The sequence below is a fragment of the Periplaneta americana genome, chromosome 1 (genome assembly GCF_040183065.1).
Source record: "Periplaneta americana isolate PAMFEO1 chromosome 1, P.americana_PAMFEO1_priV1, whole genome shotgun sequence".
Classification (NCBI taxonomy): domain Eukaryota; kingdom Metazoa; phylum Arthropoda; class Insecta; order Blattodea; family Blattidae; genus Periplaneta; species Periplaneta americana.
Window position 1 is genome coordinate 207,073,823 of NC_091117.1, and position 13,938 is coordinate 207,087,760.

At 33.9% G+C, this 13,938-nt stretch overlaps 1 protein-coding gene across 9 annotated transcripts in view; it reads right to left on the reverse strand.

Moving 5' to 3' along the window:
* Positions 1-13,938, reverse strand: part of LOC138706671 (modifier of mdg4-like) — a 243,974-nt gene that overhangs the window by 75,335 nt on the left and 154,701 nt on the right. The window contains exon 6 of one of the 9 annotated variants that reach the window (XM_069836255.1): positions 12,470-12,752. The exons of 7 other annotated variants lie outside the window; for them this stretch is intronic. In XM_069836255.1, the coding sequence (XP_069692356.1) occupies positions 12,499-12,752 (254 nt within the window). In that variant the 3' untranslated portion in view covers positions 12,470-12,498. Of the gene's footprint in view, positions 1-12,469; positions 12,753-13,938 lie in introns of those variants that run through there. One more of the 9 variants, XR_011334045.1, reaches the window with a different exon arrangement.

Consider the following 13,938-nt stretch of genomic DNA (forward strand, 5'->3'; position numbering starts at 1 on the left):
AAAAGTTTCCTAATAGTCTAAAGAGTGTGTGTTCTAAATATCATGCATTTATCTTTAATAGTTCAGAAATTATATCCATTTTTGTCTGGCAATGTAGCAAAAAAATGAAGTTACCATAAACTGATAAAAGGAGGCGAGTGATTTAAAAATCCATAGCGCAAAAAGAAAAAAAAATAGCGTCTCAACATCTGATAAGGGCACAAATACCCACAAAATATTATGCTATGCATTCCACATATATCACAGAGCATTTTAAAGAATTTTTTTTTAATTTACTCATTTTTCACCAAAAATACCATCCTCTCCCCTTAATGAAATTATTTTCAAAGAAGTAAAATTATAGTTTTGAGTAACGAATAGGTTAAATAACACAAAACTCAATAATTATGTTCCAAAAATAATAAACCCTACTGTTGTTTAGTTAACTGTCTGAAGACGTCTGAACCTCACAAGTGCTACCAAGAAGGCACCACTTATGAGGCAACTAGGTCAGGAGATAATGGGCTAGGGTGGCCAGTTCCTTTCTTACTATAATGTTCTAAAAAATGTCACTATTCCAATGGTCATGTGGTGTGCAAGCTATTTGGAAACATCTACTAATGTGATATGATGGAGAAGGTGAACCAGTTCCAGAACTATCCAATTTTCAAATATGTAACCTAATGTTTTCATTATGAAATATTATTGAAAAGATGTATCAGTGAATTTGAGTGAATAAGTTCTTAATTTTGAATTGGAAAATGACGAAAATTTAAATGCAACCTATTTCTCTATTAACTGAAACTGTCTTTGAATGATAGAGATATTTTCCTATTAGGCATTGTTTTACAGCTCTTCAAGTCTGGTTTCTACATCATCTCATTTTCTCTCCCTACTAAAATACTATGATTCTTCTCAATTACGTCCAGTCCCAAAGAGTAGCTTATGCTAACAGATCCAACAGATAAGCTCTTCTTCCTTTAAGTCTTTCCTGATGATGAGGTTGTTAATGCAATGCTCCGAAATTTTGAAAGTTTTCACATCTATGATAATATTGAGCAAAAAGAACTAGGGTCTATAAACACGAAAACTATTGGAAGAATAGTAAAAGAGAGGGCAAACGAAATTTCAAGACAAAATATTTTTAGTAATATGAAAGACCTAGGATCACTAAAATACTATAGGGAGGTGAAGCAGTTTTGGGAACAGGAAGAATATGTTAGACTAAATTCAAGGGAAGAGAGAACAGGAATGGCATGGTGGAGATTAGGTATCTGGAGACTCAAGAATAAGAGAGGGAACGTAGAGAAGGATAAATGTCCTTTGTGTGGACTAGCTGAAGACGCAATGCATATTGCGTTAAAGTGTCAGGCAACGAATGATTTGAGAAACAGTTGGGTGGATAAAAAATTTCTACAAATAAACGCTATAGTAGCTTACAAAAAAATGAATGGTCACCTAAACACAAGCAATCTGTATAAATTAGGAAAATTTCTGTTTAGAGTTAAAATTAGATGGGAAGAGAAAGTCAAAGCTCTAACGGAGATGGAATTATAAATGTTGAGGAGTTACACGATAAGAAACTACGAAAAGTAGTCAATGAAGTAATATAATAATTCTTAAAGAGTAGGAGTTTTAAATAAAATAGGTATACTTATTAGTTGATTATTATTATTACTTGTATCATTATTATTATTAGTAGTATTATTATTGTAAACAGAGGATACTTTTAAGTTCAAATGTATTAATTTTTTTCTTATATTTGTATAGAGAGTGATGGTGGATTAAGAATTGGAATACATCTAATCTGCCATGACGTGAATAATGATTGATGAAATAAATAAATAAATATATATATATATATACATATATATACATATATATTGAGCAAAAACCCATAAATCTTGAATAAAACTGTTTAGGCTCAAATATAAGCTTCAGACTAGTCGAATCACAACAAAGCTGTAAATGAATTACTAATAAGTTATTCGATTTTCAGATTAAATTTTGGTAGAATACTGTTGGACTGACAGAATATCACGCACTGAAACATAAACAAATCGTGCTTTATAAGCTTCATACTAATTAGGTGGCCCTGTCTATTCCACAGTTGGCAGTGATGGTGATAATTTCTTTAGTCAGTTATTTAACTATGCTGTATCAACTACTAGGTTATTTAGCACTTTTGGCATTGATGATTACGAGACGGTATTTGGCACAATAAAGCTGGAGATTCGCCATATCATTACCTGATATTCGCCTTACAGGTATGGGGAATCTCGGAAAACCCCAATCAGATAATCAGTCAAAGCAGGACTCGAACCCACACCTGAGTGCAGCTCGAGATCAAAAGGCAAACATGCCTACCATCTGAGCCGTCTGAGCTATGCCAGTGGATATGCGACAATTATTATCTTGATTTTAATAATAAATGATAACAATGAAAACACCGACGGATCCTTGATCTCCAGAGAACAAGGTGCCAGTGCAGGTGTTACATGCTGTCTCTTCTCACTTTATAGATCTCTTGGATATGGAACAACAAGTTTTGATGGAGAAATCGTTGCAATAAATGAATGTCTCAGGAATCTTCTATGCCACATCAATAAATTTAAAAATGCAGTTATATTGTCAGACTCCAAAGCAGCTATTCTATCAATAGTCTCTAAACACACACCTTCATCTCAAATAGCAGAAATAACTAAAATGCTCTCTCAATTAATATCACTCAATAAAAGAATTGTATTCCAATGGATACCATCCCATTGTGGAATCCTGGGAAGCGAGAATGCGGATGCACTAGCAAAGAAGGGCAGCACTGCTACTTACAGACCTGTTACTAAATCTACATATTACTCTGTGAAAAGATTTATTAAATATACATACTTAGACTTCAACAAACCAAATTTGATAACACAATCTCAAGGGAAAAAATGCAACTCTTCATCATAATCCACAGTTAATTCCCAATTTACCACGCAAATCGTCTGTAGCTGCATTTAGATTGGCAACAGACCATGATTGTTTGGCCAAACACCTGCATAGAATTGGAATATATCAGTCCCCTAACTGCCCATTGTGCAACTCAAACCAAGAAATGGATTCGGAACACCTCAAAATCTGTGCTTCAGTGGCTGGCCATGATAATATCTTTGAAAAATATTGGAGTGCAAGAGGTCAAATGACTTTATTATCAAACGCCTGGCATTAGAAAACAACAACAATGAAAAAATGAAGAGTGCTAAGGATATGTATAATACCGGTACTACTGATGAAATGTGCTATTATGTTGCTTAATTAATGTTCAAACACTTGACTAATTAAATGAGTTCTTTCTTTGTCTTCTAGAATCTTTATTAATTTTTTTATTGTTTTAAAATTGGCAGCAGGAACAATCTTCTACAGTTACTGATGCATCATTCTATGTAAACTGGTCTTGTATCTCAAAAAAATTATTTTCCATAAAAAGTCTATTTCCACATGTTAAAATACGCAACATAGTCCAGGAGACATGGATATATAGCATAAATCTACATGTTACCATAAAAACACAGTTAAACTTTGTTAATTGATGATAATTTCAATACTGGTTTTGTTTCCTATGTTGGCTATAGTGGGAGTTCATGGATCTGGGAGAAGAAGGAAGATGTATCTATGGAGAAAGATTCTGTCTTCGTTAAAAAAGTGAAACATCCAAGAGTTATGAATAAGTGCAGACAGTCCGGTTTTGTTTGAAAATGGTTAATTTTCACTGTAAAACTTTGTGATTGCATTTGTTTCCTTTTATTTCTTTAATTAGTTGTATTTTCATATGTTTGGATAAAATAATAATAATTGAAATTTCATATTTTAACTATTCTGTCACACCCATAACATGTTATAAATATTTCTGTGACTCCTTGATCAAACCCAAATTAAAGTTTAAAAAAGGTAATATTGTTCTAAAAATCTTATAGACACAGAAAAAAAAAATGTCCTATACTTTCAGAACCTAGGTACCAATTAGCAGAGTTACTGAATGAACTACATGAATGCACAATGCCAATGGAAAATTTTGTCACACCATAACATTTAATGTTCCCTCTCTCCTTTTTCTTAGACAAAAGATATGGATTCCATAATTATAGATCAACAACTAGGTAACTAGAGGTATATACCATAGTTTTCCAACTGCCCACAAGATAAGAAATTGACATAATCCTAAGTCTTTTAGTCAATCTAACTCAATATTTGTCACACCCATAACAGTGCCGAGGTTGTGGATTCGATCCCGACCCAGGTTGATGGCATTTAAGTGTGCTTAAATACGACAGGCTCGTGTCAGTAGATTTACTGACATGTAAAAGAACTCCTATGGAACAAAATTCCGGCACACTGGCAATGCTGATATAACCTCGACAGTTGTGAGCATCGTTAAATAAACCATAATTTTTAAAATCACATTGTAAATACAGTAAATATTGCTTCCTTAATAAAATATTTTGTTTACCTATAAAACATTGTACAGGGTGGTGCATGAAAAGGAGGCCTGGGTCAATAAAGAATAAATCCATTTTGAATCTTGCGTACACTACTTTTAACACTTGAATATAAGTAATTCATTAACTAGCGGACTTACTAGTGTTAATTATGTAAGTTTGTGCGGCTTACAGCTGTTTCGGTGCTTTATCACACCATCCTCAGAGCCTACTAGATCTCGGCATCATCTCGAACTTCTCTGCCTGTTATGTGGGTGCGTTTGATTGTTGAAAGATGTTGAAATGTGGAGTCAAATAGTGTCTGTATACTGAAATTGATCTGTGTGTTGAGAATTTGATCGGGGTGTGTTTTAGTGTGTTTGTTTGTTAGAACCAAAAACTCAACACACTAGAACAATACGAAATATACAAACAAACTAAAACACACCCCGATCAAATTCTCAACACACAGATCAATTTCAGTACACACACACTATTTCACTCCGCATTTCAACAGCTTTCAACAATCAAACGCACCCACATAACAGGCAGAGAAGTTCGAGATGATGCCGAGATCTAGTAGCTCTGAGGATGATGTGATGAAGCACCGAAACAGCTGTAAGCCACACAAACTTACATAATTAACACTAATAAGTCTGCTAGTTAATCAATTACTTATAGAATAAATATACCGGTACCAATTTTTTAGTCATGTAGTGGCTGTTGATGCACAGTGTTAGGGTTCTCAGTTACCCAGTACCGCACGGTCTGTGAATTTACATAGCCGGAGAGCTGGAATCATGCCTCATCACTCATAAAGTATTGGAAATGGTCTAACAGACCAGTGTTGATACTGTTCAGAAGCCAGGTGTAGTAATCTACAGGTTTACGATTGTTAGGCACTGCCACTACACGATATGGCTTAAAATGTATAACTGTATATAGGCTTGCCCCTGGAAATTTTGCGGGTTTCCCTACACAAACTCATTCTCATATAAATGCTTCCACAATTTGCACTCTTTCTTCTGTCGAGTAAGTCATCTTGTAGAATGCGAACAGAAACATGTGAATTTACACAAGTAAGGTCAAATTCAACAGTGTTCATAAATGAGATATTATACATACAAAGAAATAATTTATTACAGTTGTAGTATTTTTGTAATTCTTAGTATTATGTACGATCTTCTCACATACTCATTTTATTTTTGCAGTCGTGGTATTGCCACTGAAGATGGAGGAGCATTCCTCCGAAACATGTCTGGTTTTTAACTGATTATATTAATTTTAATTTTATTATCAAAAAGTGTTCATACAACTGTAATAAATTATTTCTTTGTATGTTCAATAGAAACATGTGATTCGAGTAATGTAATGAAATAAGCTGTTGACAGAAGACTGCCAACTATCAATTACTGCATAAAAGTGACCATGGTTGCAGCTGTTTACACAATACGATAATATAATGGCATTTCCAGCTATTAAATATCATATTCATTCAAATGATATGCAGGCTACTTTTTTGTATGCCACCCAGTATATTTTTATGAGCCTATATATTTAAATACATATTTTAATACATTTTTACTATATGAATACTAAATAAAAATTCTAGCTCTACTTATAGGAAACTTTTATAAATACGAAGGGGATCCAGGAAATAACGACCGTTTTGTTGTAATAATTAAAAAAAATATATTTATTTGAAAAAACAAAGTCTGTTACATAACTGAAGCTTCCTTAACTTCTCTACATAATCACCACCTACATTTAAACATTTGTCGTATCTGTTCACTAGCTTTAGAATTCCCGTGTTATACTCCTCTGCCGCCAGTTCATTAAGCCAGGTGTTCACTGTCTTCTTCAACTCTTCATCACTTCCAAAACGCGTACCACCCAGAAAGTCTTTCAGCTTAGTGAAAAGGTGAAAATCGCTAGGAGCAAGGTCTGGACTATAGGGCGGATGATCAAAGATTTCCCAACCGAATTGATCCAGCAATCTCGAGTTGAAGCAGCAGTGTGCGGGCGGGCACAGATTTTGTGGTAGCCAAGATGTTGCGACACAATTTCACCAAGCAAAGAACGAGAAATGTCAGGAAAGGCAATATGCAATTCGTCGAGTGATGTACGCCTGTCTTGCAAGATTCTGTCGTTCACTTTAGTCTTCAGGTCTTCTGTGATGAGTGATGGGCGTCCGGGTCGAGTTTCATCGTGCACATTTGTTCGCCCATTGTTGAACATTTCGCACCATTTTCTCACATTTCTTTCATTCATTTCAGTATCACCATACACTTCTTTCAATTTGGCGGTAAATTTCTGCAGGTTTCAAATGTCGGGCATTCAAAAATGGAATCACACTCCTCACCTCACAGTCGGCGGGATTATCAATCACGTCGTTCATTTTGAAGTAACACAAAATGCACAATGGCGACTTGTTGCAACCAGTACTCACAACATTATGAGAACACATGTTAAGGAAGCCAGTTGACCTTCAAACAAGAAAGGGGAGTCAGCTGCGCGGCGGGTATGCGCGAACGGTCGTTATTTCCTGGATCCCCCTCGTAGTTCAGGCATGTCAGTATGGGTAGATGAGCAAAGTGTGAATATTAAATTCTATGTGAAGCTTGGGAAAATTGGCACAAACTTACAACTCAATGCAGCAAGCACACATTGATGAAGTGTTATTATGTGCACTTATATTTGAATGACAACCATTTTCGGTAAGGACTGGAGACTGATAGAGATGATGCTAGATCTAGCTGTCCATCACATGCATTTCGAGAATATTGAGCTAATACAACTCTTGCAAAAAAAAGTCTTATCACAATCCAAATTATGAATCTAGAATGTGTTGTAGGTATCAGGGAATGCAACAATGCATTGTCTGTGAACATTTATTCTCGAAACATCAAATCACTGTGCTGCTGCATGCTCCATGCCCTCCAGATTGGTCACTTTGTAATATATCTTACAGAGTCAAGACCTGGAAAAGTCATCTACTCTGGTGGCTCTGTTATAGTTTGTACCAGCCAAGCAAAACAGATTCGGTGGAGCACAAACCTTTCAAGGTGAGTGATAGAACCATGAGAATGGAACCTTTAAGTACCGATAGTTTCAAAACATCAAACAAATAAAAATCCCAATATACAATTATTCTAAGCCACAATATTTTTAAAGATGTTGATTATACTGGTGTGGCTCTTAATTTTTCCACATTTTGTAAATGAGTAGGCCTATGTAGTTTAAATATGGAACTTATTTATTTCATGCACAGAGAATCCTTACATTATTAAACTGAATTATGTACTACACTTCTTTTTTATTATAGACAATTGTATTAAGTTCTCGTTCCTGCATTTAGAAAATGTACATAGTTTGCAGATTTGTAATAATAGGCAGATTTTCTCCTTCCTCCAAATTTTCAACAACACACACACGTGCGTACGCACGCACGCGCGCACACACAAACACACACAAAAAGTGAAATATATAAGACTTACAAATTTTTTTATGCTCGACCATGCCGAAATGTAGTAATTATACACCTGGTAGCAGCCCTTTAATGGACCTCATTAAAGTACACCTATTCATTAAAGTTCAGGTGTTCCACCAATCAGAAAATACCATTGTAGCAATATGAAAGCGCAAGTATCGATTATTCTCAGATATGTAATCGAAAGACAACTAGCGCGAGATTTCACCAATTGCACAATAAATCACCTATATTTGAAATAAAGTCAGTTCTGTTACTATAATAATTAGCGTTAATTGTAAATAATATTCAAATAAATTCAATTTGTCATCTCGTTTTTCAATGCCTAATTCAATTTCAAGGTTATATCAAGATTAATGATTATTTTACTCTCTGGATTATATCAAGGTCAATGTCGACATTTGTTTCTCGGAAAAAAATCAATACTTTCGTGTCTGCGCACATCTCACAATTTACGAGGTATTGCACAAGGTCAGTTCCGCTCCTCAGTCAGGTAAGAATAACATGAATACTTATGAATAATTTAAAGTTAGAAATATGGTCGAGCATAAAAAGTCGTATGAAACTTGACTATAATGGTAATTAAGGCGCTCATATGAAAATTATGAAACTCACGCTCGTTTCATAAACACACTCGCGTCTTAATTACTACCATTATAGGCTCGTTGCATAATGTACTATTAATCAACTGAATTTGATAAACAGACATTATTATACTGGCTGTTTACATTTCAATTCCAGTCTACAATTCGTTCCACTTCCTGTTCATAATCGCTGTACATTCTACAATGATGAATAACCCACCTCGAAAATTCAATTAAATGAAATAAAAAGTAACGTAGAAAGTTCAGTGCTAAATCCAGATGTTACCTTCCTTGGGAAGAAAGGAAAGGGGAATAAATAACTAAGTTATAAAGTGAAATTAAAATTAATCTATTGATAAATGAACTGATGAACAATACTTCTACAAACACTTTTTCAAGTGTGTACACATAGGTCATTCGAAAATTAGTGGCAACACTGCTAGTATTCAGCTGCCCTAGTGGTCACTGACAGTAAGCTGACAGTATGAGATGGAGTGGTGTCTGATATGTATTATCTGCAAGTTATAAGGTAATAACCTCATTTATACCCTATATATAGTGAATGTAATAATAAGACTGTCATCTGCAACACCCTAAGGCCAAAAATAGGTAGACATGGGCAGGACCCACTCAAAACTATAAAGGTGTATTAATCACTCATTATGTTCCAATTGGAATACACATGGATGCAACATATTACAGCCACTTTTGGAACACTATTTACGTCCAGTAATGCATTGGAAGTGCCGAAATCTTTTGAATACCGATCCCACTGTGATTCACCATGGTACTCACTTTCATATGGCTACCCAAGTAGTTAATTTACTTAACAGGTGGAACTGGGAAATTCTAGAGCATTAGATGGGGAATCCTTCTTTTTGTTGATAGAATCGGCTGTGAAACGCATGGACACTGTATTTGGAAACATTATGGCTGAGATACATGTTGATTACATATTAAAATATTTAAAACTAGATTGTATATAACATGAATGCTGAATGATGAAATAAAAATTATATGATTCAAATAAATAAATAAATAAATATATATATATATATATATAATATGAATCATGCAATTTTTATTTTATCATTCAGAATTCATTTTATATGTCCATGTTATATACAATCTAGTTTTAAATATTTTAATATGTAATCAACATGTATCTTAGCCATAATGTTTCCACACGAAGTATTCATATTCTTGTATTGTTACGCATTCTGAAGATGGTAGTTTATGTCAAAAACGTTTAACACTGTAAATGTTGTAATATTTTGTTAATTATAACTTGTGATTTTGATAAGCAATTTGACGTTCATACCTATTAAATTATTGTAAATGTTCCAAGTTTTCATAATACTGTATTTTAAGTATATTTTACTGAGTCATCGCAAATAAAATGAAAAAGAAAAGTTAAAGCTGTTTCATTTTAGTGTGTTCTGCTTTTAAAGCTCTGTTGTATACCTACACCTTGAATAATATACAATCAGCTATTTTCTTAAGTTTCCAATATTATTTATGTATTGGGAACAGAGAATAATAAAAAAAAACCATAATATTATATCAGAAAATTTTTCATAATGATAACATCACATTTTGTAAGCCAAATATACATTCTTTCTGCAAATGACAAAATCACAACATATTCCTTCTTATATCAATAAAAATACACATAATTATTATTTCAGTATATGCGATGATAGGAGACATTTTCTTCATTCAATTGATGATATAGGCTATGCTTACCTAAATATTGGTAGAGAGAATATAGGTAATCATAAAATTAAAGTGCTTCATGTAACTAATTACATTGAGAGTTTACAAAAAATTATATATATATATATATATATATATATATATAATGTCTATTTGATATAATACAAAAACAAATTTTGTGATATGTTAAAATGAATCCTAGAGTCCATTTTGCTAACAGTAGAACAGAAAACAATTTACGTTATTTCTGCTATGACAAAAATTTGTCGTAATAGCTAATGACAACATAATTTTACTTTGCTTAATAAATGTATAAAGAGAATACATTCTGTTTCCTGATTAAGCTTTTAGTGATTATATGAAACATATGAAATGCACGCTTCTGTTGATTACCTATATTAAATTCCATGAAGCTATGCGAATTACTTAAAATGTACACAATATGTGAATATTTATATATAATTACTTTACCAATTCACGGTCTAACATAATAAGTTCATTTCGGGTTTACATTAACGTCTATGCATGTTAATACATGCCTAGAGTTCATACAGTTAGGGATACTATGAAAGAAAGTTTGGAACGAAATAATTTTTGTAATTGTTTTATTTTACATACATCACATTTTTATAAATGAAATAAAGCGCCTCTTGTTTACTGTAGCACAAATACAAAATGTTGCTATTGTATCTGTGTAAAATTATAACAAAGGTTGCATCTAAAATTGAAAGTAAATACGAATAATTCTGGTCCAGATGAATATAAACAAAAATTACCAGTACTACTTTTCTTTTTAATCCTGATGAGTACTGAATCAATCTACATTTATAAGATTTATTCACATAAACTCAAATATAATTCGAATATCAGCTTCTCTTTGACTCAAATTATGGTGCAATTTCTGTAACACAATTATGTTAGGTTTTTACCAGTGGCGGTTCCTCGGGGGAGGGAACGTCCTCCTCACATTTTTCTTCTTTTGAAAGTAAGTACCAAATGAAATATATGCCTTGAAATTCGAGGAAGATTCGATAATTTTTAAGTTCACAGCTATAAGAAAAGCTCGGTTGATCGAGTTTTAAACCACGTGCACTCATGTGCTGCTAGAAAACTGTGAGAAAGGATGCGAGATTGTTTGTGTAGAGGAAAGTCAATCCATTCCTCCTTTACTGCAGTTAACACACATAGACAACAGCGCACTAGTGGCCAGAGAAACAAGCAGAGTTTTAAAGCAAGTAAATGAACCGATAGGGAGGAGATCCTCCTCTGAACCAGCGCATGGGCGGGGAATAGAAACTGACTGGTCTTGCAGCACCGCTACCGCTGCCATCTAACGATGCTGCATTCAACCAGACTATAACATGTCATCTAGGAGGAGACACAATAAAAATAGTTTTAACGCAAAGCTATGAAAGACACCATATAAACTTTTTTAAAATTATAAATCAAAATATATTCATTGCACTTTATATAAGCTATGTTCATGGTTTGAAACTTTCGAGGCTATCTGAAAGTTGAAGTTGGATTTATATAAAACAAAGAGGAAGTAGTTCTAAGTTAGTATTCCAGATCTTTTTCTCTGAAATTCACTTTCACGCATTGTCTACTGGACAGGACAACAGCCAAATTGTCAGTTTTGTACAAATATATTTTAAATTGAAGGTACTGCAAACTACATTATTTTAACATAAAAAAATTAATCGGCCACTGGCAGCTTTGAACAATAATGGTAGTATGACTTTACAAGAACTGATATTCTTCAAAAGCAGTTGATACTGAACTTGTAAAATGTACATGTGGCAACACAGACCACGTGGGTGGTTGCAATGTTCTCGCTTTCCTAACGGATTATTTCTCATTCCCATTTCCATAAAACAGTTCCGGTTACGTGTTAGTAGCTGGTCTCTTCCAACACGTGTGATGCTGTAGTGTGCGTGAAAAACGCTGCGAGGTTGTGAATTTCCTTGTAATTGTTAATTTGTGCAATTATCCAACAATGAATGGAAGTGAAAACATATTATATTTTGGACAATTTAGGAAACTCAGTTTACAAAAACAGATCATTGCTATACAAAAGGGAAGGCCAACCCTAACACTACCTGGTCTTACATGTATGCATATGGGCTAATTTGTAGCTTGTTTCTCTCAAGAAGGTGTCATTTTGCGCTGTTAACTTCTTTCCTCCTCTTAAGAAATATGCAGGAGCCGCCACTGGTTTTTACAACAAGTCTCTCTTGTAACTTTCTGTGACGTTCCTTTTATTTCTTGTAGTTCACTTTCTGTGGAAATCATGCATATGAGTCATAAGGCTCTTTTTATTCTTTGATAGTTTGCCACAAATGGGACAGGGGAAAGGACCACGTAACTCTCCGTGAATGTTGTTCACATGAGTTTGAAGCGAGTTCCTCCATGTAAATGACTTATCACAGAGCTTGCAAGGGAAGTAGTTCGGTTTACTCATCACCTTTGATGATGGATTCCGTTGCATCACGATTAGTGGCAATGTCATGGACTGCATGATATTATCTGCAAGGAAAAAGAAAGAAATGGAATCACTGCCAAATGGCCTTCACTTAAGTTGAGATTTTAAATGCAGTGGTCATATTGAAACAAATCTGTGGTTAGTATTTCAATGACTGAGTATTTATATTAAAAATACAATCAACAGTATCTTCAAAATTGTGCATGTTAAAGGGATAGTCCCATCTCAGAATAACTTGGAAATCATTGTGTATGCTGTGTCCACTCGCGTGTATTTCTTTAATTTCATGTTGTTTTACTCTAAAAATGGCCAATGTAAAACGTGTATTTCATTCAAGGATGAGACTCTATACATAAATTTATTGTGTACGAGTGGTTAAAACACATAGCTTATATTTATAACAACGTGAGTTCTAATCCACCTCATTTAAAATAAATTTGTATGTATCTTTTAAACACTTACTACTCATTTCCATGAATTATGATTTCATAATTGGGAAATTACGGTAGGTAAGCTGGCTAATTTTACCACCAAGAACTCTAGTTACAGAACTGAAATTGCAATCTCCTTAAAAAAAAAAAAAGGCAATATGCATCATCACATAGTAAGTCTAGATAAAAATAAACGTCTTAATGACATAAAAAGCATTTTCCCCAAAAATTAATAAAGTATTAATAGTGCTTCCTTAAATCTTCCACTGCAACTACAGGGGACGCATGATCGACAAAAAAGCATGTCATTCAAATACAGTATGTGTACAAGTGGTAAAACGCATGACTTGTAAGTTATAGTGCTGGAGTTCGAATCCCGGTTACTTGAAAGAAATTTGTATACAGTAGAACCCCGATTATCCGTCACCCTATTAACCAATTGGCGGATTATCCGACTATCTTTCTCCAGCTCCTTTTTTAATTGCAGAAAAATATGAAGTGCTGTACGTTATGTTAAAACATATTTGTTCTGCAGAGAGTTATTAATTACAAGCCTTTACCCTTAAAAAGTATGTAGTATGAATGCTTTCGTTACTGGCAACGGAAATAGTTGCATGTGAGAGGGGGTGTTTTTCCCAACTTGTAAAATAGTCACTACATACTTTCAAAGAAATCACTCCAAGAATTTCCATTCCATGTACAATTCAGACCTTAACCTTACTATTCGAGTGGCCGTACTGTGTACTGCTATGCAGAATGTCTTCCACGGGTGTCAAAAGAAAACGTGTTGTGCTAATTA